General features: G+C 37.4%; 1 protein-coding gene across 1 annotated transcript in view; it reads right to left on the reverse strand.

Annotated features, from left to right (window-relative positions):
- The window catches only part of KANK4 (KN motif and ankyrin repeat domains 4), a 64,137-nt gene that overhangs the window by 3,619 nt on the left and 33,241 nt on the right, over positions 1 to 27,277 (reverse strand). The window contains exons 3-9 of the mRNA XM_034415227.3: positions 24,886 to 26,868; positions 19,524 to 19,635; positions 14,985 to 15,212; positions 13,412 to 13,499; positions 10,174 to 10,393; positions 5,813 to 5,955; positions 2,804 to 3,004 (exon numbers count right to left, since the gene is read on the reverse strand). Of these exons, the coding sequence (XP_034271118.1) occupies positions 2,804 to 3,004; positions 5,813 to 5,955; positions 10,174 to 10,393; positions 13,412 to 13,499; positions 14,985 to 15,212; positions 19,524 to 19,635; positions 24,886 to 26,868 (2,975 nt within the window). The remainder of the gene's footprint in view (positions 1 to 2,803; positions 3,005 to 5,812; positions 5,956 to 10,173; positions 10,394 to 13,411; positions 13,500 to 14,984; positions 15,213 to 19,523; positions 19,636 to 24,885; positions 26,869 to 27,277) is intronic.

The following is a 27,277-nucleotide window of genomic DNA, read 5'->3' on the forward strand; positions in this document are numbered from 1 at the left end:
TCCCAATACGTCACATGACACCGCCATGACAACGTGAGTTTGACACCCCTGGCTTGTCAGAAAGTCACAAAAGGTAATCACATGACCCTAGGACACTGCAACTGTTATAAATATGAACCAGTTGTCAAGCACCTGAATGGAAATCACATGGCCATAGGAATGCTGCAAGGGTCATAATTGTGAAAAACGTTCATAAGTCACTTTTTTCAGTGCCATTGTAATTTCAAATGGTCATTAAATGAACTGTTGTAAGTCAAGGACTACCTGTACACATATTCATTCACAGAGTGAGAGCCCACCATTGGCTAAGTAAACCAAATTTTTACTCTGAATAAAGCAAAATTCTTTAACATAATGCTTGAGAACATGGAAGCCAATATGGTCCAATAATAAAATGTTAAATGAATTCTTTGGTTTTCTTTTGAGATCTCTCTTTACAAAATCAGTCCTCTGCTCATATAGTGGACCACTAATTAATGGAACAGCTCCTTTATCTCAATAGCACTGACTGGATGTAGAATAAACATGAGCTATTTGTGAAGAAGGATACTGATGGTTTCCAGCTGCCTCAGTGCTTATGAAATTACAAGCATATTATAAATCATGGCCCTGCCTTAGACCTAGTTTGCATATTGTGCTTCCAAACCAGGCTCTTTTCGCAATGAGTCCAAACTTGATAAGACTCTTCTGTACCTAATTATAGCCTTTTCTTCAGCTTCCATCAGGAAAGTAAACAAAGGTTTTTCCAATGTAAATCAAACTGTGAACAAAAGATAAGCTGGGATGTATTTAGTCTAGTTGAGTTATTTTCCTGAATAGAAATTGGTCTCGCAATTTATATTAAAATTATTATATTGTTATATAATAAGTTCTGATTCATACATTTTAAAGAATCTAGAGTGACGTTCCATCAATAACTTGGTAAACCAATTTTTTATTGCGAGTAAAAGAGTTACTCAACATAACATATGAGAACATGGAAGCCAGCATGGTCCAATAGTAAAATGTTAGATAAAATCTTTTGATTTATTTCTATGTTTAATTATATGAATAACTAGCTGGACGCCTGTGCTTCGCTACGAAACTATGTGCTCGGGCTTCATAAATTGACACTTGCAGCCTGGAACTTAATGTAGAATGTATAACTCCGTAGCATCAGAGAGAATTTTAATAAAATGCAACTGACAGTTGGTATAGAGGAGGAGGGGGAATGTCCCAGCCCGCATCATCTGGCTAGCATCCTGTCAGTGTGTGAGAGAGTTGAGGGGTGTTTGGAAACTGAAACAGTATTTGCTGTGTGAGCAAGAAGGAGACAGGAAGGAGGCTGGGCATGGCTTAGCTCAACTGTTCTGTAGTAAAACTGCTTGCTGCTGTGAAAGTAAAACTGAAAGTGAAACTCCTCTGTTTGTGTTTTGCATTTGGAACAGATTTCTTTTGAGGTGGGGCAGGGGAGTACAACTCCTTAGCATCAGAGCATGTTAATCATAATAAAGGAAATACTAATGCTCTGATGGTTATTTCAAAAAATCCTTTCTTAGTGAACACCTAGAAGCCAAGAGGAACATATGTGGCAAATTTCAAGTTAGGGTTCTGGAGATTTCGTGATTAATGCATGAGTGGTTTTCGCTTTTATATATATATATATAGATAGATTATTCATTATTATTTTTCACATTTGAAAATATCATATTTCATATTTTTCTTTGTATTTGCTGAGTGTTCTATATGCATTATCTTTTATTTTAGGTCCACTGAACTGGACCTTTACCAATCTCCTATTAACTAATTCAACTAGGAGGTCGGTAAATCTTAAATAATAATGCATATATTGTCAGTGCAAAAGTTCTTAAATTTGGTTCAAATTGCAGGGGAAATGAACAAGGGTATTACTGTGCTCCGCAAGTAGGCAACCACCCATGAAGAATTTTTGCAATCTGTGCTTTCAAACAAAGCATCTATCCACATACTCAATCTTGTTATATCATGAATTTTTAATCTACAGATACTATAAAAATTGTTTGCCAGCATGCTTGTTTTACTCCATCATGCTGCCGTTACACCATGTGATTTAAATTACTGGTGCACATATAATTATGGTGTTTATGGTATTATATCTGCACAAACTCATGCCAATCTGTGACTGAGTACAATAATTACTTGTAAGAATTATACTCCTTAATGCAATTTTGTGTTGCATGTACTGCCTTTTAAAGGATCTAACAGTCAAATCAAGAGCAGATTTATCTGAACAACATTGATTTCTGTAAGAATGTCTGCATGCTAAAGAAAAAAAAAATCATCCATATTAGTGGTTTTCAAACTCTTAAATTGAAACTTGCTGGGCTTAATATCTGGCAAGCTTATTTTTCAATATGGCTCAAACTTCAGGATCTTTTTTTATTTGTTTTTAGTTTTATAACTGACACAAAAAGAAGCAAGCAAACAGCTTTAAAAAAGCACACAGTATAATATCGTGAAAATATAGCATGTCTGTACTCTGTAAAAAAGAAATTGCAAATATTAACTGATTGTCAATAATGCCATGTTTGAAACGCTTGTTAAAACTAGGATAATCTTAAATCAAAAAGACCTCCGCACCGAATCTTTTAAAATAACCACACTTTTTTATTAAATCAAAAGCATGAAATATTTTTTTGCCTGCCTAACAGATTTCATCCAACTGGGCACCAATTCAAATAGATGTCATTATGGAAACAGCCCTAGTCCAAATAATTTTGTAAGTAAGAACTCATATATGGAGCACATAGCCCAAAATATGTGGGAAACATCTATTTTTTCTCACCTTGTCCACTAATGCAGGATCACAGCCTGAATGAGATAAAAGAAGTTTCACCATCTCCAAATTACCATGTTGAGAAGCCACCATTAATGGTGATAGGCCATCCTCATCCTGAAGATTTATATCAGCATTGCATGACAGCAATGCTTTCACCATATCTTCTCTATCATGGCTCACTCCCAAAATTAAGGCAGTCTGTCCACCCTATAAAATATCATTAATGAGGGTTACGCATCATGTATTCAATTTTGCTATACCATATTCATTCACTCATCCCCATTGGTAAAATACCAATCTGCAGGCATACCTTCAGAATACCTTATATACATTACATTATAACCTTCTTTCTCTTTCTTTCCCTACATTATTCATCTTATGCTAGGCATCTGATGACCTGTTCCTCTGCATCTTCATTTGGCATTTTTCTTTCCATATCTAGTTTTATTCTTTTTTATAAGACTTTAATCTAAAGTTTGCTTGCATCAGGAAAGTGTGCAATGATTTGCGAATCTGCACGCTGTCTTGCATCTTTTTCATTTGGCATAGATAAATAGACTGATTTTTTTCCCCCAATCTCCCAGTTACTCCAGGTTATATTCTCTTCCTCTATACTTGGCATTTGTGCCATTTGTGAATTTAGGGGCCCAATCTCCTACAGTTAGTTAGCATTTCATCTATACCCTGCACATCCATTGTTCTTATTTACCAACAATTTACTACCTATCATATATAACTTTCAACTATTTCAAGTGATTCCCTGTCTATATATGTATCTATCGTTCTACAATCCTGTGTGTAAATTATTTTGGTACAGCTTTTCTGTTTTCCTTCAACCAAACCTCTTAGATGCTTTTTCTGGATTACTTTGTATAAATCCTACTTTGGCAGTAAATGTTCCTGCAGTTCTTTTCTTAAAATTCTTCTTTAAAATGTCTCTTCTTCTTTTTTTTGTCATCTTGTTATTGTTAACATTCTTGATTTAGATTTCTTTTTGGGTCTTTTCTTACTTGATGCTGAAAGTTTATGTTCAATTATTTATTTTATTTATTTATTAATTAGTTTGTCAAACACGTACAAGATAGCAGGTATAAATATGAACATGGACATGAACGAAGGAAATGAATACAAATAAATGAGGACAATAGGACAGGGACGGTAGGCACACTAGTGCGCTTATGCACGCTGTTGTGGTCCGCCAGCAGTTTACGGAGCTGGCAGCAGAGTCAGGTAGTGAGGAGGCTGGGAATGAACATGGGCCTGTCATGGAGTCTGGGGAAGACTCAGACGAGGGCTCTGTGTCAGAGGCAGAGATGGGGCCAGGGTCATCTGGGAGTTACGTGTGGACTCCGGAGCCTCCAGAATCAGACATTAGAGAGGCAGATGAACAGGAGGAGCCTGTTCCTAGTGCACGCATGCGCAGATCTGCCAGAAGACACAAAAAGTTAAAACAAAAGGGACGACTCAGGAGTAAGGCCTGGAGATGATTAGCCCCTCCCATAAGGCTTAAAAGAATAGCAAAGGCACGTGGACCCTTTGCAGGAAAGCAACATTGTTAATTCTGTTCCCAGTCGGCATCTCTGTTTGATTCTGGACTCCGTGTGGCTTTGCCAAGTAGGTCTTTGGCAGCGTGTCAAGGGAGATAAAGGTTGGTGATTGTCCCGAAGGACTTCTCCCGAAGGACTTTCTGCAACTAATTGGGACTCAGCTGTGAATGAACGTAATTCACAGCTGTTGCAATAAAAGAGGTTTTTGGGACTACTCATGTGTTTTAATGACTCAGGAAGCCTAGATCACAACACACACACCCTTTACGGACCTCCTAGGAATGGGGTGAGGTCCACAGCAGACAGTTTAAGGTTGAAGCTGTGAGGGTTTGAGGATGTAACAATCATATATTCTAACTGCAGAAAACTATTCATTCTCCATTTTTTCTGAGTGTGATAGCTTGTTATGAAACCATTTGCATCTTTTCTTCTTTGAAATCTTTGTTTGATTTGCTTTTTTTCCTATTTCTGTTTTCACAATGCCTATCTCTTCTCATAGTGCCTAGGTTCTCTTTTGCATAGCAAAATGGGACCTTATATTGATCTTATATGTACAATATAGAATGTATAATATATTATGTAACATATATAATATATATGTTAGATTTATTATATAAATACCAAAATCATATATATACCAAATCAAATCTTGATGGCATTCCTAATCTCTTTACTTTTCAAAGAGATTTCGGACCACAAATATATAGGTATAACCTGTATACATGTATATTTGAAGGCTGTTTCACAATCTGCACTTATAAAAACTCTCAATAGTTTGTACCTCCATCTTCTGGTATTTTTTATAATTGTTATGTGGTCAATTTTATTTATGTTGATGTTAATCCATCTGTTAATGTCTAGGACTGGAAGTAGAATGTGTGTTTACATGGTTTAAAGCACATATTGAGCAAAAAGTATCTCCACAAAACCTTTCTGCTGCATTATGGCACTTACCCAATGTAAACCTTGAGGTAATTTCAAGTTCCTCCACTTCTTAAACTTCTACATTCTAATTACTTATGAGTAGCTGTAGAGGAGTTGCACTTAGCAAGTTTTGCAATTTGTAAAATGGACCAAATCCAAACCAGCTAGGATTACACTACCTAATTTAGTGTGCTTCATTTCTACTTTAACCATCTAAAGTCTTCCTTGATTACTGATCTTCACAGTTTATGTTCCAATCGAAGGAACTCTTTAGTACTGGCCCTTCAGTAATTAGATTCCTTGTGATGAAATTGTCTCCAGATCAAAACATCTCTAAATACTGTAACCCTGTTGAGTTTTCTTAGCTACTGTATTTAAAAAGTGCTTATTCTTGTTTTTTCCCAGGTTTTATTTTGGAGTTCTTTCTCCTAGATTGATATAAGCATATCACATCATAATTTAATAAGATATAAATAATGAAACATTATTGGAGAAAATGATCATATAAAAATAGCCTTTGGAGTTAGCCAAAAGTTCAGTATACCTGGCTAGCCCTTATATTGACATTGCCTTCTTGCAAGAGCTTCTTGACTACTTCCATTTCTTCCTCCGTCTCTGCTGATGCAAGTGGAGTGATCATTACTGCTGTATACCCAGCTTTATTTTGATAATCCACATCACAAACACCTGAAAAACAAAACAAAGATTTAGATATCAGTCATTGGAGAAGAAGACTTTCCAAAATTGATTGATTTATAGTCTCAAAATCTAATCCTCCCATACCTAGTTTGCCTGAGGAAATGAGCTACTTCTCAACTGAGCTGCTCTTCCACTGAATAACTCTGTTAGTAGACAGAGGAAGAGGTTTCACCTCAGCTGAATGGTCACTGTATCTGTATCCATGATGTTACTGCCAGCAAGGTTTCCACCAACAAGACTCAACAGGACTCAAAAGAAGCAAGAACAGCACAAGGAGAAATAGGAAGTCTACATTCTTCTAAGGAGCTCCCACACATTGTGGGGAAATGCTTAATTAAATTAGGAGCCAAAGCAACTGGACCTAGCTGCAACAACATATCTTTCACTACATGTGTAACTACAGTGGAACCCCAAAGCTCACAAGGTCAATGGTCACAAGACTTACAAAAACAATACATTAAGATGCATGAATATTAGCTATTTAGGATAACTAATAACTACAGTATGGACTGTCCCAGAACCTCTACATTCTGATCTTCTAAGGAGACTCCATGTCCTAGCACCTTCTAACAAAAACAGTGTCCATTATTGTACCCATATATTGATGGCCCTCACACAATAGAAAAGACCACAACCTATTTTTTTATTCTCTGTCTCCTTCTCTTCCGGGGTAACAGGCAGATTCAGTTCTGCCTAATACACATTTCAGTATCATGTATGTAAGGAAAATAGTCTTTGTCTTAAGCATTTATATCTACATAGACAAAAGCTGATAGATTATGTTCCTCACTTCTATTGCACCGAATGAGAGAGAGAATGACAACCCTTCTCATTGGCAGCAGAACCTTTAGTTATGCTGAGTTGCATGGCTGTAGTCCTCTCTGACCTTAATTTAGGATGCATTCTTCCCCATATTTTATCATTACATAAACCAGGAAGATGTATAGATAATTGCACTAACCAATAAAGCCCTTTCTGTTGCTTCTGTTTTAGGATAGTTAATTTACAAGGTAGGTTTTATCAAGAATATTCACATGTTTATGGAGATTATCAGTCAAACAGGTCATGGTTGTCCCACAGGTCCTTTTCAAGAGGCAACTGGCTTTTCAAGAAAGTGAAGAAGTTTCTTGGATGAGAAACAAGATGTCTTCAAGGAAAAAACAAAGAAAGTCCAATTGCCTCTTGAAAAAGCACCTTTGGGACAATATTCACATGTCTTTTCAGGCCATGGAAAATCATAATGGGAACCAGAGGTGGGTTTCAGCAGGTTCTGACCAGTTCTGGAGAACCGGTAGCGGAAATTTTGAGTAGTTTGGAGAACCGGTAAATACCATCTCTGACTGGCCCCGCCCCATCTATTATCTGCTTCCTGAGTCCCAGCTGATTGGGAGGAAATGGGGATTTTGCAGTAACCTTCCCCTGGAGTGGGATGGGAATGGAGATTTTACATTATCCTTCCCCTACCATGTCCACCAAGCCACACCCACAGTACCGGTAGTAAAAAAATTTGAAACCCACCACTGATGGAAACTTCTCAAAAATTTGTTGGGGAAACTATAAGAGTTATGTATTCCCTCCCTCCATCAACTTTACTTCTTTGGCTTTATTTAGAATCTACCACCAAACAAAAACAAAAGCATAACTAGTCATCTTAAATTAATAGCAAAATGAAGAATTCTTGATTCATTTAGTTTCATCCAAGGAAGGGTAATGTCAGCGTTCCAGAAAAGCCCCAACTCCAAGTAAAGACGCGGAAACAAATATTTTTCCAAAGTTCTCTTTACTAGAATAGGCAAACTGGCACATCTGGGAAAACCCGAATCTGAAAAGCCCGGGTTTACCTTCAGCTCCCCAAACCATCCCCTTTTCCCCCCAATCGATCACATGCTCCAACCAACGTCCGTTCCATCTCGATCCAGCCCCTGACCACTCCTTCTCCAGATGCTGGATCGCCCTGACCTTGACCGACAGGAAGAATGCTATTATGTCTACTAACAACCCCTCTCCTTAATCCCCCCTCCTACTTTCCCACACATGAGAAGGTGGCAGCATTGAAGCTTCCAGCCTAATATGGCTTCCAAAGCTGACAGGTAATTCATGTTTACTGGTAGGGATTATTGAACACATTTGTAAAGTATTTTCAGAATTTTTTTGTTGACATCTTATAAGAATATCTTGGTATGTTACCCTTTTGCAAATATAAATGGGTCCCTAAATAATAGTGACATTTTTATCTCTGGTCAGCAGAGGTCAGTAGTATGCAAAATTGTCTAGACAATTAATGCCAACTTGAATATCAGCCAAGAAAATGTGCTGAGATAGTAAATAGAATTTAATTTCATTCAAAATATGTTGCAATACACTTGGACTCTGGCTGAAAAAAAGGTAGGAAGGAATAGGAAAAGTAAGAGTTACCTTACCTATGAGAATATATATTGGATTAGAGCCAGATTTAGTCAAACAGAACCAACCCACAAAAATTATTTAGGACTTACACAAGATCTTATCCATCGTGTCTAATTGAATGTATAATTTTTCCACATATTTCCTGTACTCCTATCAAATACAAAGTGCCCTAATTATCATCCATGCAATCCATCTAACCATCCTTTTTTTTTCCTGCTAAACTTCCAAATAACCATGGTTTTTTGGGGTAGAATTCCTCAAAGAAAGAGGCAGAGTAAAAGAGCAAAAGGACATACTCTAATGAGTAAAGAAGTAGAAAAAGGTAGATCAGAAGCAGAATGTGTGCTTTTCTAAGAAATTATCCCAAGCAGCAAAGTTGATAAAAAACATTTGCTTGCTGTCAGTAAGAAAAGAGAAATACAGGGTGTCCTTTGCATCATTACTAGAACTTCAGATCATTCTTCCTTTTTTTCATAAAGACTTGAAACAATTTAGTATTTAAAGTCTGTGTGTAACTCTGAACATAATTGCCCGAGGGCAATCTACCGAGAGAACAAAACAGCCTTGTTTGAATCTTCTGGAGTTGTTATGAAGTTTTCGCGCAACAATTGATTTATAGACACTTATGATAATATGCCACTTTTCTAACATTTTATAGATTGGCATGCCAACTCAATAGCAACAAAGCTTCTTTCTTCTCAGTAGAAACTGCATTCCTGTTTATTGAATGAGAATTTCACAAGACTCTCTTCTTATTTGATCTAACGATCACTCCCTTGTATGAAATTATTCTTTCTGAATTATAGATTTCTCTTACAATCTTAAAAAGCTTCCAAGTAACAATTCCTAATTATGAAGTACTAGGTCAACTCTTGACATAGAATATGTACTTTTGTTGTATGCACTCCTATACTCAATGTGCCGAATGCCATGAAATATTTAAAAAGTTTCATTCACCTGCTAACAGATAAATAGTGAATGAGGTTGATGCCTAAAGTAAGAAACAACTTTCAACCAAATTAGATTATGAAGGTTACATTATATGCCCGCTTTGTCAAGTCTACTGAATTTTAGGAATACAACAAGGGAAGACCCACATGATTATTTATTTGTTTTGTTAGGCTGCTTGATTTGCAAAATAATTCTAGGTATGGCATACTGTAAATCAAGAAAGTCTAAAGTTAAAACCTGAAGTTAAAACCTAAAGCTAAAACCTAAAAAATAATTATAGTTATATGTCTATTAAAATGTACACACTTGAACAATATTTACATTACACACACACACACACACACACACACACACATAATTGTAACTCTTAAGTGTTATAACAATATATTATACTATACTTTGATTTCTTCCATGTACAGCAAGGGTGTCAAACTGGCGGCCCGTGGCCTGGATGCATCACACGCAGGCCACGCCCACTTCAGCTCCACGAATGGAAAAAACATCGCGACATGTCACATGAGGGCAGCATGACGCCGCAAGTTTGACACCTGTGATGTACCGTATACCAGGTAGGAAAACAAACTTAGTAGAACATCCACCAAAATGACGATCAAAATATATGTCACAAAATCATAATGCAATATACATAGGTCCAACATTGAGAAATAAGAATGAAAGGCAGGGGAGGGGTTGCGACAACTCATATTTTGTCATTTTTCATCATTGTAGCTTGTACCAGGCATCTATGACACCAGATTTCGCAATATAAAATGGAATGAAAAAAGCCAATTCAATGGGACTTTTCAAAGCCCAGCTAGTGAAAAGAAAGCATAAATTAAGGATTCTTACCTGTCTCTAAAAGAAGCTTCACAATCCAAAAGTTTGAATGAGAAACGCTGTAATGAAGGGCTGTGTTGCCATTTCCATCGGCTAAATTGACAATGACACTCTGTAGGTGGGGATGAACCGCCTCAATCTCCTGGAGGTAAGCTGCAACAATTCCAGAGGACGAAGATTTCCTGCTTGAGATTCGAAACCACTCCTGACACACAGTGCTCAACACATGCCTCTAAAAGGATCAGAATCTGAGTTAGGTTAATGGTGTAGGTAAACTATCCAACCATGTTTGTATTTTTTTGACTCCCAAACCATAATAATCTCACTTTGGCCTCTTGAAAATAAATGGGTTTTCATTTATTAGGGGGAAATCTATTGCTTTATTTAAAAGCTATGAATAATATGGCATCTGAAATAACTGGATTATTTGCTACTTTCTACTAGAATGTTCCTTTCATTAAATTCTGAGGGGGAATATATTCAAGAGTTGTCCCTTCAGCTGTATCATATATCAGAGTACATATTTAAGCAATTATTTCTCTATTTCAGATGCATTGATTTTAACTGTTTTTATATGACACCCAGGGTCTCTCGAACAGTGAGATAGGAAGCATATAAATTTAATAAACAAATAAATAAATAAACCATGCATGTCTAGCTAATAATTGGAAGGATTTCTCTTTTTTTTTCTGGAAAGTTCTTTACACTCACTGTTTATTTGACACCCACCTAATTCTTCTAAATGGATAGCTTTACACTCTTTTTGTTGTTTTGTTCTCCGATATAGCCCCTAAGATTATTGGATGAAGAAGAGTAAGAACCCTTAAATACCGGCAGTATAATTTTGTTCAGCTACATTGCTTGAATTGATGATTAATCTATGACTCCTCTATCTTCAGTGTTTTACCTAGCTGGATTTTTTTTTAACTAATTGCTACCAGATAAGTAAACCATAATATTTAAAAGTCAGTGATGTTATGGTTTAGATGCTGGAACAAAAACGAGGAGACCAGGACTTCTTTAGACATGAAAGTGGGTTGGCTGACTTTAGGCCAATCACTCGCTCTCTCAGCCCACCCTTTCCTTCAGAGCTGTGATTATGGGGAAAATAGGAGGATTACTTAGGTGACTTTGAATTGTACTAAATAGAGGTAGGATCAGTGTTGGGATTCAGCAAGTTCTCACCACTTCAGGAGAACCAGTTGTTAACTTTCTGAGCAGTTTGGTAAATTGGTTGTTGGAAGAAATCATTAGGGCAGAGAACCGGTTGTTAAATTATTTGAATCCCATCACTGGGTAGGATATAAAGCTGATTAATAAATAATTTACTTATAATTTAAAAACCAGTTATACTGGTTGGCCTTACTACACTTCCTTCCTAATGTGGTAGATAACCAGAACATGTTTTCACTATTTCCTAAGACACAGACTTCACGTTACAAAAAATGCTATTTATTTCTGACATGCATACTTTGGCTCAATCCATTCAGATTCTAGGCAGGTTTTATGTGTATAGATTAAACATTACAGTTATTACAGTTAATTGCCAATTACTTCTCTTTGCACCTTGATCAGAAGATAGATTTACTCTGCAGACATAATTTATTATATTTAATTAAACAGCAATTGACAAGTGATGCTATTAAGAAACAAACATGGGTATTTGACCCAGGATGAATTATTTATAACTTTTGGAATGATTTGGGATAGACAAGATAGAATTTGGGATAGACAGTGGTAAACTTTCTACAATTGGATTACAATGACAGTTTGTTAACAGGCATTTATAATGCCTTAGTAAGACCACACTTGGAATACTGCATCCAGTTTTGGTTGCCACTATGTAAAAAAGATGTTGAGACTTTAGAAAGAGTGCAGAGAAGAGCAACAAGAATGATTAGGGGACTGGAAGCTAAAACATATAAAGAAAAGTTGCTGGAATTGTGTACGTCTAGTTTAATGAAAAGAAGGACTAGGGGTGACATGATAGCAGTCTTCCAATGTTTTAGGGGTTGCCACAAAGAAGAGGGAGTCAACCTATTCTCCAAAGCACCTGAAGGCAAGACAAGAAGCAATGGATGGAACCTAATCAAGGAGAGAAGCAATCTAGAACTAAGGAGAAATTTCCTGACAGTTAGAACAATTAATCAGGAGAACAACTTGCCTCCAGATCTGTTGAATGCTCAACACTAGAAGTTTTTAAGAAGAGATTGGACAACCATTTGTCTGAAATGGTATTGGTATAAGGTTTCCTGAGTGGGACAGCAGATTTCCTGAGAAGGGTTTGATTAGAAGACCTCCAAGGTCCCTTCCAACTATGTCATTCTGTTAATTTCAACAGAGTTTTTTTCAACTTTAATTTTGTTTTGTATTACTATCATTGTTTTTCCTGTTAACTACTTTGTCACTAACACAACATATAGAAGACAGATCAACAATTTGCAAATAGATTTAGTAGCATAAAAATTTTGGAAGGGCCTGTTCTGCAATGGGTGGGAACTAATGTTGTAATAATATTAATCAGTACTCAGCTAGAGGGGATAATATGTGTATATGTCTTTTTTTTTCCTTTGATGCACTTAAAAAAAATGTTTTGATTGTTGTGTTTGTATTTTTTCCTCTCTTTTTTTTAGTGAGTTTTGAATTTTGTATTTTAACCTTGTCTTGAATAATATATATCAGTTGGCTTAGCCAGGGCTTGTGCTAGCTAAGAATTCTGTGGCATGCAGCTTAACTTTATCTGAAAGATACCAAGCACACACTGTACACATAAGAAATTTGTCCTCCAAATGTGGATTTCAGCAACACATTGACCAATAAAAACAAAAGACCAATAAAAAAAGGAGACTTGATCTCCTTTTTTGAATCTTTGTGTCCAGCAGCCTCACTTTCTTTGTAGCTAAAAAAGGTTAAAGCTATTTCTGCAGGGTCAACATGTTCTAATGTGAGATCTGCAATGCATTGTCTTTTCTTTTTTTTTTTTACAAAAGAACTAAAGACATTGTTTTATTGTTGTCTGTCACAAGGATGACATATATTTATGAATGTGTTATTTGCACTTACACTTAACCTAGTTATTAAATTCTACCCCAAAATTCAATTTGGTTTTTGAGAAGAGGAATTTCAAAATTCCTAGGACTATTAACGGTTAGTGCTCGTATATAAAATTAAACGTAAATTATAAGGTTTTAAAGAAAGATAAAAGAAACACATGATTAAAATGCAAATGGGAAAAAAAAAACAGGAGTACCAGGAATTTGTCCTTTGTGGTCCTTATTTCTGACAAGTTTTTGCTTAAGATCTGGCACCCTTTGAGAAAATCTCCCGAGGGTCTAAATCTGAAAATGAAAAACATAATTGTGTGTGTTTATCTAAGAAATACATAAGGAATGGTGATTGGGAATTCAAAAAAAAATATAGATATGGCAATGGACAAGGGATCTTATTATAAATCTCTCAAGCCTTGATGACTTTCCTTTTTATTCCTTTACTACCAATTCTACTTTTACTATTAAGACCCTACTTTGTACTTATCTCTGAAGTTATTGGAAAAGTTCAAAGCAGAAAGTCAAAATAGCAATTAGGGCTACAGCAAGAATTTAAATGCATCCCTACAATAGCAATAGCAGTTAGACTTATATACCACTTCACAGTGCTTTACAGCCCTCTCTAAACAGTTTACAGAGTCAGCATATTGCCCCCAACAATCTGAGTTCTCATTTAACCGACCTCAGAAGGAAGGAAGGCTGAGTCAATCTTGAGCCTGGTGAGATTCGAACAGCCAAATTGCAGACAGTCGGCAGTCAGCAGAAGTAGCCTGCAGTGCTGCATTCTAGCCACTGCACCATGGCGGCTCTTAATTATATATGTTAATAAGTATATTACCAACACTGGCCACAATCCAATGGAGTGAGGCATGCTAGATTCGATTGCATGATTTCTCTTAGATTATATTCATAATTCTCATACACACAATACCCTGCTTAGTTAGGAGCAGAACTCTAGTTCATCAGGAGTTTCCTTGAAAGAAAGTTCCTTCACAAGAATTATACAACTGTTGGTAAGTTACTGTATGCATGACGATGCCATTGTCTACAGAATGGCTCAAGGCTTTGATGAAGGAAAAGTGGCCCACAGGCTAAACATTAAATTCTCTTATCTGCCTTTTTTTCCCCAGCATCACTATTCCAAAGTTAACTTATAAATCTATTGCTAGCTTTATAATTAAATATATGGATTTAACTATACATTCTACATGAAACCCAAGATCTGCTCAAAGAATAGATGCAGTCCTCCACTTACAACCATAACTGAACCCTAAATTTCTGTTTATAAGTGAAACAGTTGTTAAGTGAGTTTTGCCACATTTTACGACCTTCCTTGCCAATGTTGTTAAGTGAATCACTGCAGTTGTTAAATTAGTAACACAGTTGTTAAGCGAGTCTGGCTTCCCCATTGACTTTGCTTGTCAGAAGGTTGCAAAAGGGGATGACATGACCCCAGGACACTGCAACGGACTTAAATATGAACAAGTTGCCAAGTGTCCAAATTTTGATCATGTGACCATAGAGATGCTGCAACAGTTATAAGTGTGAAAAACAGTCATAAGTCACTTTTTTCAGTGTGGTTGCAACTTTGGTTACTAAATGAATGTTAATAAGTCGAGGACTATCTGTATCAATAAATATCATCAGTGTTAAAACTTTTCTTTATATAAACACAGATATTATTTTTCTCACTACATATTTCACCTGCAGATCATGTTATGAAACACAAATTGTTATGGGCTGATTACTTGCAGTTATATACAAAGCTGTAATTACCTCTCAGCTTTATCTTGCATTGTTGATTGTGTGGTTTCCTCTAGTTTTCCTGGATCGCGGTCCTTCTTTGCACTTGGAGGAGTTGCAGATGTTGATTGTTCATCTTCTTTGACCTCTTCCCCCCAACTTTGCTCCTCGTTCCCATGTTTTCTGTCCATCTCATTATCTGAATCACCTTCAGAGGAGTTTTCTTCACAGCTAGAATCTTCGCTGGACGTGGTTTCATAACTGAATATGAACACCAGGCATTACTTAGTTTTCTCTTTTGACAAGCAAAACAAGTAGTCAGCCCCAAATGTTTAACTCTAAAATTCACCCTATGCAAGACATATGGATTTAAGATGCAAAGAAGTTGATATGTATGTTCTTTGACTTATTCTTGGTCAATTTTTTTACTGCTTATAGTAATAAAATATGTATCTGAAATTAGGGTAACTCGGAACTCAGAGCTGACTTGAAAAATATGGTTTTTTATTGTAAACCACCCAGAGTCACTTAAGGTGAGATGGGCAGTGGGGGGGGGAGGGAGGGGGCGGAGAGGGAGCGAGAGAGAGAGGAATGATAGATGATGGAAATAATCATCTTGAAAGAATTATAGTAATGTTTTAGCTAGAGCTTTTTTTGAATAGTTTGCAGTGCTACTCATGCAGAATTATTAGGTGACTGAGTTTGTACACTGCATGGTTTATTTAATCACAGTTGTTGAATAAGTCACCATTGCCAGGATTCAAACAAAACACCAAGCCAATAAGTTTAAAAACCTCAATCAAAACCACATTATGACTTAAGAGTAGTGTGTGCAATCAAGTGTTTGCTTAGCCTAAGTTGAATGGAAGTTAATTCCAAGGAAATGAGCATAAAAGTGTAGCTACCATCATTATTGACAGAATAAATTAATTCCTAGAAACACAGTCGACTGCTAATGCCAAAGGGGGAAAACAAACTGGCTGTTTTACCTGGAAATATACATGACAGACACTGGTCTCATTGTTATTTTTATTCGATGTAAAATAGCAGCATTGCTTTGGTATCAGTAATACCAAAGCAATGCTGCTATTTTACATCGAATAAAAATTTATCCTGTTAATCTATGCATTCCTGACATTCATTTTTACTGCTGGATGGACAAGTAAATAGAAGAGGCATTTGGCGCATATATTTGAATAACACAGTATACTATTTTGCTTTTCGGGGGGGGGAATGAGTATTCTAGGCCACACAAAGGTCAACCAGATACATTCAGATAACTCCAAACAAGGAATGCCAGCTGTAACAGCTGGCATTCAAAGCATGTTGCATCTAGCAGATAGAGATCAAGACAAGCAGCCACTGGTAGCCATTTGTGCATTTTTAAAAAAAGCAAAACTGCCTCTGTGTCAGAGCATTTTAAAGCCATTAGCCCTTGCATGACTACGCTCTTTTTATTGATGATGTTCTTCAGTTCCTACATCAGTAAGTTACTTTTTAAAAGTGGTTTTGCTACAATAGGCTGTTCCTGAAAGTTTGCAAAATGCAGTCAAACTAAATGGTCCTGGATTTGTAAATTAATTGTTATTAAAAGAATTGTCCTGACGATACTTGTTTTAAATTGTAAGGAGTTGCATTAAAGGGTTTTAGTGTGAAGAGAACCTTAAGGTAAACCATGGAATTAGCTTGTATTTACTGCTTCATGAAGAAATCAATGTTTGATTGATCTTTCTTTCTGCACATGCTTGATGATGTTATAACTAGAAAGGTTCATAGGGCATTTAAAAATGAGAGTAATGAAAGAAAAATAAAATTTCTCCCAATGCCATAACTAATTTGTGGCACCTAAAACATCAGTTTAAGTACAGAAGTAATCATAATATTGTGAGCAATGATTAAGAATACTGTGCACTTTCAAATTTTTGAACCAAAAAAATTCATTCTCATCAGTCCAGATCTGATGAGTAGGCTCATCTGATTTAGGTAACTGACTTACCTGAGTGTGAATTTAAGCAATAATTCCGTAGCTAACTAAGTCATCCCTATTTTGTAGACACTTAATTCAACTAAAATAATTTGAAACATTTCCACAAATATGACAAACATGATATTTGTGATTTCCTTATATGAGCTCACTTATTAATGAAGAACTAGTTTTAATTACTTAATGAGTGATATTAGATGGAACCAGATTGAGATTATTGTGCAAAGACTTTCCCACAAAATCTAAAAAAAGCTATTGTGGTTCACAATAAACCATGCCTTTATATTTAACGTCTTGGCACACCTTCCTGGATTGCTCAGACCTTACTCTAGTAAAATCACAAGGAAGAGATCTGTATCAACAATTATATCCAGATTCAGGAAGAATTTGATTAGTATTTAGTAAACAACCCAAGATATCCATTTAAAGATTGCTTTTACAGTATGTTGAGGCACAATAACTACTTCTCATTTCTGCTTAGTCATTATGGTGGAGGAGGAGGAGAGTGGGGGGGGGAATAGGATGACTCGTCACAACCAATTTGCCATGGGCAACTGGCCGTGGGACAACTCGCCGCTAAGACAATTCCACACAGGATAACTGAATGCAATAAATGTTATCCACCACTGTTTCTTCTACATTATTTCCATTGACAAAAATGGAAATAATGTCAAAGAAACTGTGGCAGATAGCATTTATTGCATTGAGTTATCCCGCGTGGAACTGTTCCACAGTGAATTGTCCCTTGGCAAGTTGGTCGTGGCCAAGTTGTTGGCAAGTTGGTATGGCTGTAGAGACTTGTCCTAGACGTGGAGGAAGAGCAAGACTCAGTTCAAAAAACCAGGCTATTATCTAGTGCAGAAATGAGTCTGCTTCCTCTGCTGACATGGAATCTGCTAGAGGCAGGAACTCATGGCAAAGGAAGATGGGCACAAACAGGAGTGAGCAATCTTTGGGATGTGGACAAGACTGCATTAATATTTGGGGAAACAAGACTTCATTGACTAGAGACTGCAATTTTAGCAAGGCAGATAAAGAGGAACCTAAAAGGTTTTTTAAAAGGAGCTTAGAGTGCTACATCCAGCCTAGGATCTCCAGGTGTCCATTAGTGTTGCATGTGCCTACATTAGCTGTTGATTTAGGAGATTCGATCTACCCTCCCGATACTTTTTCTTCCTCTTGATGTTTGTCTTTGCCTAACTTTCTTATTTCCAGCAGGGATTGTTTTGCTTCTTAGGAAGGAAAAGGAAGGCGTTACTGTAATCCTGAGTATAATGATGCAGAAATAAATGGCCATTTGCCCCTAGGTAGCCACATAATCTCCTTCAACCATCAGTAGCCGCTGACTCTGCTCATTTACTGACTGAGTCAATTGCCAACTGCAGTAAACTTCCATTTTCCATGTGGTCATTTTTATATGCTTGCTTTACCCTTTTAAAAAAAAAATCCAGGGGGAAATATTGCTATGGAATAAATTGTACGTTTAGATTTGGAGCCAAGGGACAGGGATTACTTATGACTGGTGAGAAAGGATTTGATTAACATGGGGGAAAGGTGCAGTTGACTGATCCTGATGCCCTGGGAGCCAAGAACTATTAAGCCTCCCAGAAACTGGCAGGACCTGACCGTAAGCAACCTATAATAGTAATTGTCCCAAACTGTGAACTGTACAACACTTTCAGTTCTCTGAGTAATAGATTCAAGAACTCCCGTGTGCTTTTTTTAATGGTGGCTTGTAAGAGAAAATCGGGTAACAATCGTAATGACATTATTTGGACTCCTCTTTAGAAATCCAAAGAGGAAGAAGGTTAAATTGAAGGCTAAATACAATAACAGTATGGAATAAGATATGTAAGATAATATAAAGAAAGTAATGCATGGTATGTACAATTAAGTAATAACACTAGTGTGGCATACAAGTTATGACTGCTCATTTGGCAACTATTCAAACTTGCGATGGTGCTGAACAAGAAGGGCTTATGAGCAGTCCTCAAGAGTTCTGGCTGTCACATTGTCCCTGTAGTCAATTACAATTTCTGACATCCCTTGCCAATGTCCCACAAGCAAAGGCATTGGGGAAGCCAATAGGAAGTCAGAAGTCGCAATCATGTGAAGTCCATGCTTCTTACCAAACTGTGCTTAATTATGGCAATCAGGTTTGCTGGAATTGTCATTGCTTAGTGATGTGGTCACATGACACTGCATTTTACAACCCCATCACTTAGCAATGGCAATTCTGGTCCCATTTGCCATCATAACCTGAAGACTACCTGTATTGAGGCTCGCTGCATAGTCCTTTACTCATTCATTGGAACAAGTATCATTTCTTTTCTGAAATGTGGGTTGAGCTTCTCCTTGATCACTAAGCAAGGAATCAATTATGCTTGAAGCAGGAATATATGAGCCCTATTAATTACATTCTCTTTATTGCTTCTTGGCAACTTTTGACAGTGATCTAATCCACAGTAGAATGGAAGAGGAATAAACAAAGTTACATTACATCAGACATGTCCGTATCATTCTGAACACACATGCAATGAAGCATTATAAAATGAAAAGGCAATCTTGTCCCTTCCACTGATGCTTACCCACCATTTACCCCAACAAACTGAAGGTTCTTTTTGGTGCCATTACTTCCTTCGTGGAAACCAGCTTCTTTCTTTTTCATAATAGATTTCAGACTTGTACTTGGAGAGATTTCTGATAGAAATAAGTTTTAAAACAATTATATAAAAATGTTATCATCACCGCTCTTTCTTAATATTACCATATATGTTGCAAATGCTGAGTTCTACTGCCAATTTCTACTGCCATGACAGATGTTCATGATGGACATCCCTGGATGGCCAGGGCTTCATGCAGCCACCATGCATTCTTCCCAATGAACAGGAATTCTCATGCCAACATAGATGTGGTAGAAAAATCTTCCACGCTTTTCTCTACTGTGAGTCATACAAACACATTATGGCAGCTGAAGTCCGTAAAAAGAATTGTGACAATGTAGGAACAAGAACTGAGGGTACTGTGGGCAACCAAAAAATAAACACATGGATTACCAAACAAATCACTCCAGAGTTTTCCTTCAATGTACAAATTACCAGGTTCAAATTGTCCTACTTTGGACACATTATGTAGAGCAGAGGTCTTCAAACTTGGCAGCTTTAAGACTTGTGGACTTCAACTTCCAGAATTCTCTGGAGAATTAGCTGGAGAATTCAGCTGGCTGGAGAATTCTGGAAGTTGAAGTCCACAAGTCTTAAAGCTGCCAAGTTTGAAGACCTCTGATGTAGAGACTTAGCTCTCTGGAGAAGGCTCTAATGCTGGGAAGGTGAGACAAAAGAGGAGGACAACTAGTAGCAAGGTGGGTGGGCTCAGTTACACTGGCAGTGAGTGAAAGTACAATTGGAATCCCCAAAAGACCCTACTAGGGACAGATTGTTATGGAGAAAATCTACCTGTGTGGTTGTTAAGAGTCAGATAGAAGATGCTATGAGTGACAACAGACATTATTCCCCACTTTTCCCCATTGTCCTGAATTGTCCATGATGATTTGACTCATTTCTCAGGCTAACTTTTAATTAAAAGTTCTTTCCAATTGGGCTGATAAAGAGCTGTAAGTGAATAGGAAAAGAATCGGATCAAACAACATCCGTTCGTACAATACAGCATTTTTCTGAAAGGCAACAAGCAAGCATATGGAAGTGGTATTAAACAGCAGTGAGATATTAGGCACCAAGCTATCTACACAATGAAGCCCAATCTACACTCCAATACATGTCTGTTGTCTTCAGGAAGGAGGTTATCCTATGATCAGTCTAAGATGCCTCAAAAAGGCATCATGTTGTCTATCAATACTGCCAAGTACATTTCTTGAGCTAGACCTGCTCCAGGTGATAAATTGCCAACTGCAGAACTATGGCAACTAATCTGTGATATTCTAGATAATTTTATTTGTTTGCTTGTTTATTTGCTTACTTATTTGTATCCCATCTTTATTATTTTTACAAACAATCCAAAGTGGTGAACCTATCCAACACATCTTCCTCCTCCTATTTCCCCTACAACACCACCCACTTGGTTTTCATGGCTAAGTCAGGACTTAAACTCATGGTCTCCTGCTTTCTAGCCTAGTACCTTAACCAATAGCCCAAACTGGCTCTCATCCACAATGAAAAAGACTACCAGAGTTCACATTTAGTATGAAATGCTAATAATAGTATATTTTCCTACAAGACACTCTGGTTATTTTATATTGTATTTTGGTTGTATTGTCTGGACATTTCTACTTTGAAGAACCGTAAAAGCTATCTGGGGCTACCTATGCTAGCCTAATCTGGGCAAAAATAAGACTAGTGACTATGGCAGTACATAACATCTGGAACGAATTAATTTGCTTATCTGCACAATGGAGCATTAGGTCTCAGTATGAAAAACTGGTTATTTGTTCTGCTTGCCAAAGGATTATTGAATTGGGCTAATTAATTGTGATTTTAAATTATTAATACACATTAAGGCTCTGTTTCTTTTCAAATGCATCTACGTGCTTTTAAGTTCTGAAATTTAAAACTTTCTATTCAAACTATAAACTTTGTACATACTGTAACTTTCTTTCTGCATTAATTTGCCTTAGAATTTTTCTCTTGTGGTGGTTTAATATCGTCAGGCAAATGTAAGCAAGCCAGTGTCTCCCAGATATTTTGGATTGTAAACTCTTTTTTTTTTTTTTTTTGGTAAACACTTATCAGCCAAAGTTGGTGGAAAAGATTGTGAGTGGACAACAAATTGCCTACCTCTTCATCATTCTGAGAATCTTGAGATGGGTCATTTTCTGAACTCCATAAGTTTGCCTATACATTCCAGAAGATTTTTTTTGAATTTGCTAAAATGTTTTGTTTTACATCACATCATGTGCTACGATCTGATGGCAACATATTTGATAGCATCACCACATATGCACCATATGGCAGGTGTCTAGAATCATGCTAGATGGCCTAAAATGTTGGAAACGTATTTCAATGTTCCAATCTAATTTTCACCTAGCATGCTCAATCCCTCTACCCAGATCAGAGCAAGCACACACCACTCAGTTCTGCTAGAAAAAAAAAATACATGGCTTGATCTTTATTTATTAAACATCAGCAAACGCCACAATAGTTAACTGGCAAAAGCAGGAAAATGCAGGGAGACAGGCGAGAATTTAGCTATATCTCTATACGTAAAAAGGCACAAAATTTTCCAGAGCTACTAGAAATTATATTGTGAATAATTAGCATGGGTGGTGGCCTTTCTTTTATCCCATGTTTAAATCTTTTGTATATAAAGTGGCAGAAGAGAGATTGAAAGAAGAAAGAAGGTGATCCCTCCTCAATTCTGCACTATTAATGAAAGAATTGACTGAATAGGGATGATAAAAATATAAAACTCCAATTTCCCACAGTTTTTCTCCCCGTATTATTAGAGATCCATTCACTCTGGAGGGGAGATTTGTCAGAATTCCACAGGTCTCTGAGCTCATTCAATCCTTACTGGACAATTGAAAGAATTATCTTTTCCATTTAGGATTTTGTCCTTTCATTATTTTCCGGATTTGAAAACCCTCGGGACCTACCAAGTCTATTTAATATCTTCCTTTTAGGCATTTTAGACAAAGAACAAAGACATTCACATTTTTAATTTCAAACTGAACTTTGAAATTGGACTGAAAATTTTAAGAGATGGAATGGAATCATAGGGAATAAACTTACAATATGCTTGGGAAAAGGACATCCTACACTGCGTAGATTATGAGAACAAACATTTGTGAAATTCAACATGAATAAGGGCTCTTCTCTGTCTTGTTGTTCATTAAAATGTAAGGCTAGAGATCTATACAAGGTTTCTGCCAAAGTCTGTCATTTGTCAGCCACATTTAGCTCACTAGGTCACATTGTCACATGCTGAGACAGCAAACTAGAAAGCCCAGATCATTCAGAGATAGCATGGCAAAAATTAGAATGTCGATAATGCATGACAGAGAAGGAAGACTATCGGCTGATTTTCTACTATCACAAGAGATTGAAAAGTAGAATCTGAGAGTGACTAGGATTTGCTGTTGTTGTTTTACATGTGACAAACCTTACATTTAAACTTTAGCTGTCCATAATTTAAATCAAAAAGAGGCATCAGAGTTTGCCCACGATCAGGAACACCTTATAGTTTTGGCACAATAGTAGGCATTGTGGCAAAACAGGCACTGACCCAAAATATTTTGTTATCTAAGGCAAAGCGCATAGTAAGCTCCCCACCCCCTATTCTACGTAGTGAGGCTTCTTTGATGGCAGCATCCACCAACACTGAGAAGGTCAAAATCTGAAGTCAAGGACAAGCTATGTGATATTTAAAGCTTTGACAGAGATAAGAGCCATGGAGCTCAAGAGCCAATGTTCCCAAACATACCATTCTAGTATGCTTACAGTAGAATCAGTTTTGTACCTCAGGTAGTCCTTGACTCACAACCATTTTTTTTAGTGACTACTCAAAGCAGTGGTGGGGTTCAAAATTTTTTTACTATCGGTCCGGTGGGCATGGTTTGGTAGGTGTGGCTTGGTGGGTGTGGCAGGGGAAGGATACTGTAAAATCTCCATTCCCTTCCCACTCCAGGGGAAGGTTACTGCAAAATCCGCATTTCCTCCTGATCAGCTGGGATCAGCTGGGCAGAGAATAGATGGGGGTGGGGCCAGTCAGAGGTAGTATTTACCAGTTCTCCGAACTATTCAAAATTTCTGCTACTGGTTCTCCAGAACTGGTCAGAACCTGCTGAATACCACCTCGGCTCAAAGTTACAACAGCGCTAAAAATTGACTTACAACCATTTTTCACATTTATGCCGCTGCAGCACCCCCTTGGTCATGTGATCAAAATTCAGACACTTGGCAACTGGCATGGATTTATGATGGTTGCAATTTCCCGGGGTCACGCGATTACCTTTTGTGACCTTTTGACAAGTGACATGAATGGGGAAGCCAGATTCACTTAACAACTGTGTTAAGTGTAACTTAACAAGTGAGTATTTCACTGAATAGTTGTGGCAAGAAAGGATGTAGAACAGGGCAAAACTCAACAGCTATGTTGCTTGGCAATCGAAATTTCAAGCTGAATTGTGGTCGTAATTTGTATTGACTTACTTTTATCATATTGTATGCTTATTGTATGCTTATTTATATGCAATGAAATACCACTTCCTCATTTGGGAATCTTGGACTAAATGAGTAGAAGGATTGATTTCCCTGACTGGTACCAGTGGTGGGTTGTCCCTGGTTCGGACCGGTTTGCAAGAAATGGTAGTAAAACCAGCAGGAGGCTCCGCCCACCACCCCGGATGTTATAGGTGATCTGCGCATGCACAAAAGCTTGGCGCGCACATGAGCGAAGCAATCCCATTGCAAACCAGTAGTAAAGGTAAGTAGAACCCACCCCTGACTGATACCAACTCAAGATCAGGGTTATTGATTTAATGAATGCTACATGTACATAGTGAGCATTCCAATTAGTATAAATTTCTTGTTCTATTTGAAAATCATTTAATATTCCAGAGTTTGTACACCTAAGCTTCTTTCATAACTTTTGCTTGTTTTTCCATACTAGCTTTTTTAATATATATATATATATGTACAGGTAATCCTCTTTTATAAGTCATAATATATTTTTAAGTATTAACTTAGAATAATGGGAGCCCAGGCTCTTAGTACATAACTTCTTTGAGATTTTCCCAGACAACTGCAAAGAAGGTATGGACAGTACATTAAGCTATGTTTTGTTTTTTAAAAAATCAGGGAATATTCTGTAAATATCTTAGTTTTACTTTTTTATTTTGAAAAAGCAATTATGTCTACTTGATTTGTTTGTCAAGTGCTACCCCTGAATACCATCAGTGTAAGAGAAGGAAAGACTGGCTTTGTCAAAACTATTTACCCAACTGTTGATACTGTGTGTTGGAATTCTCTTGGTCTGTTGGTGTCTGTGCTGAGTAGGCAGAGAGCAGCAAATTCAGAGAATTAACAAGTTGATTCTGGATCGAACTGAGCTTTGAGGCAGGATGCTTTATTGCACTGGCTAGCTCGGGATACCCATGTTCTAGGCACAGCCACTGCTCTTGTAAGAGATCCTGGATTTTTTTAATGTATTGGCCCACAATGGGATCTGTAGGTGATTCCTTTGCTTCTTGGTGATTCTGCTCCTCCTGTTCTCGCTGAGCATCTTCTTGAAAAATGATTTGCATTCCTTTGGATTTTATGTCAGCGGTCTTGGGAGCAGAATCATTTTCTCCCCCAGGAACAAAGAGGGTCAAAGGGTTTCTTTCTGTCTTGTTTTCATTACCAACATGTAGCTCATCATAGCTTGGTTCAACAATAGAGCAATCACTTTCCTGAACAATTCTCTCTCCTTCCTCATTTCTCTGCAAAGTAGGCTCATCTCTTCCTCCATCATCAGCAATAACACCTGATATCTCAGCACCGAGTAGCACATTACATATTTCCACATTTTTATCGTCAGCCTCGTAAGTATCACCTCCTAGAGGTTCCACAAGCTCCTTGATGCTTACAGAAATCTCTTTTTCATGCATCACCTTTTCATGTACATGTTCGGTATTCACAGCAACATCGAAGTATTGGGGGGCATTTCTGGCCTGCACGCCTGGCTTAATTTCTTTGATGTTTTCCCCACAGAGTTTCTCTTCCAGCTGGGCTTTAGAACTTGCTAGCAATTCAATGCTTCTCTCTTTTGCTTTGATTTCTTGATCCTGTTGCTTCAAAACCATCCGGATCTGCTCGAGTTCTTCTGTTTTGTGATTCAGCTGCTTCTCCAAAATTGCAATATGCTGCTGTAACGCTCTTATATTGCTGGGACCTTTAAGAAGGAAGGGCTCGAGTTCTATATTTTCCCCCACTTCTCTAGTGCTAAAACCTGTCATTTCATCCTCTTCCTCTGCTTCTTCTGTAACAGTCTCACATATGTTAAGTTCTATTTCTTCCTGGGATTGCTTTACAGACATATTTTCTGAGGTACCGGTAGGGGCCAAACCACTCTGAACTAATGATGGATATATCTGTGACTCATGACATTCTTCTCCACTCTTGACCACCTCAAGGAATTTCTGAGAAATTAGGGGTTGGCTTTGCTGTGAATCACTGGGTTGTGTTATTTCCTTAGGAAGCTCTGTTTTTTGCTGGTCTAACAGAAGCTGAGCTTCTCTCCGTAATCCTGGACTTTTCTCAGAATCCTGGATGGCTTTATTGGTTTGCTCTTTCATATCCGTTAGATTTTCATGAGGGGTTAAGGGAGATCTTTTGGAACTAATTAACTCGGATGGCTTTTTTGCAGGGCTAAAATCAAGCTCTAAACCATTTCCATTGGAAGACCGAAGAAATCCCGAAGGCAGAAAAGCTGCCTGGTGAGTTTCTTCTTCTAAATTTGGAATTGGTAGAAGTTTGGCAGGCATGCTGGATGCCCTTAGAAGCTGAGGCCTTCCTTTACAATTGGCAGTCTCCTCTTCAAGGGGAAGAGGATCTTGTCTGACAGTCTCTATTAGCAGGGCTTTCTTTCTGTAGCTCGGTCCTTGGGGAAGAGTTGAATGTGAAGACGTGTCAATGGGTGTGACCAGGGATCTGCTCCCCTCTGCATCTAAGGAGGTCTTTCTCTGTGTAAGGAAACTCTTGTTTAAGGAGGACGAATAGACATTGGATCCATTTTCTGGAAGGCTAAAGTTCCGAGGCAGGGTGCTAAATTTGGGGTGCTTAGTTTTCCGGCGGACTGGAATTCTCTTGATAGTATTTCCCTTTTCAATGTCATCGACATACTTCAGGAAGTCAAGATCTAAATGGAAACCGTAGGGGGTTTCAACAGAATAGGGACTTTGGGGTGGATCTTTATCCTCTGCTTTTGATGCCCAGTTATCTGTTAACATGAAAAAAAAATGGAAACAAAAAATAAAAGCTTTAATTTATAAGAGATTATATTGAAATCTAGAAATCTCATTATTATCCAAATTCACTCTTCCTGATACATATAAATAGTCGAAGGCAAACCTAAATATTTAGGAAAAACAATTAGGAAATATTCTTCTCTTTTTAGATTAATTGTTCAGGAAATTCTACACATCTGCAGAGCTGTTGGCTTGAAAGTAGAACAAGCCTATAAAACTTTTTACTTCTGACTGGACATAAACAACTTTTATACTGAAACAACCCATATACTTATCATGCATCATTCTTATTCCAAAGATTTCACTGCATAAATTACACAAGCCCAAGGATGGAGTTCTATGGAAAGGCCAGAAGGAAGTAACAAAGTATTTTGACTAAGT

The sequence above is a fragment of the Pantherophis guttatus genome, chromosome 3, assembly GCF_059756535.1.
Source record: "Pantherophis guttatus breed Tessera chromosome 3, ASM5975653v1, whole genome shotgun sequence".
NCBI classification, from domain to species: domain Eukaryota; kingdom Metazoa; phylum Chordata; class Lepidosauria; order Squamata; family Colubridae; genus Pantherophis; species Pantherophis guttatus.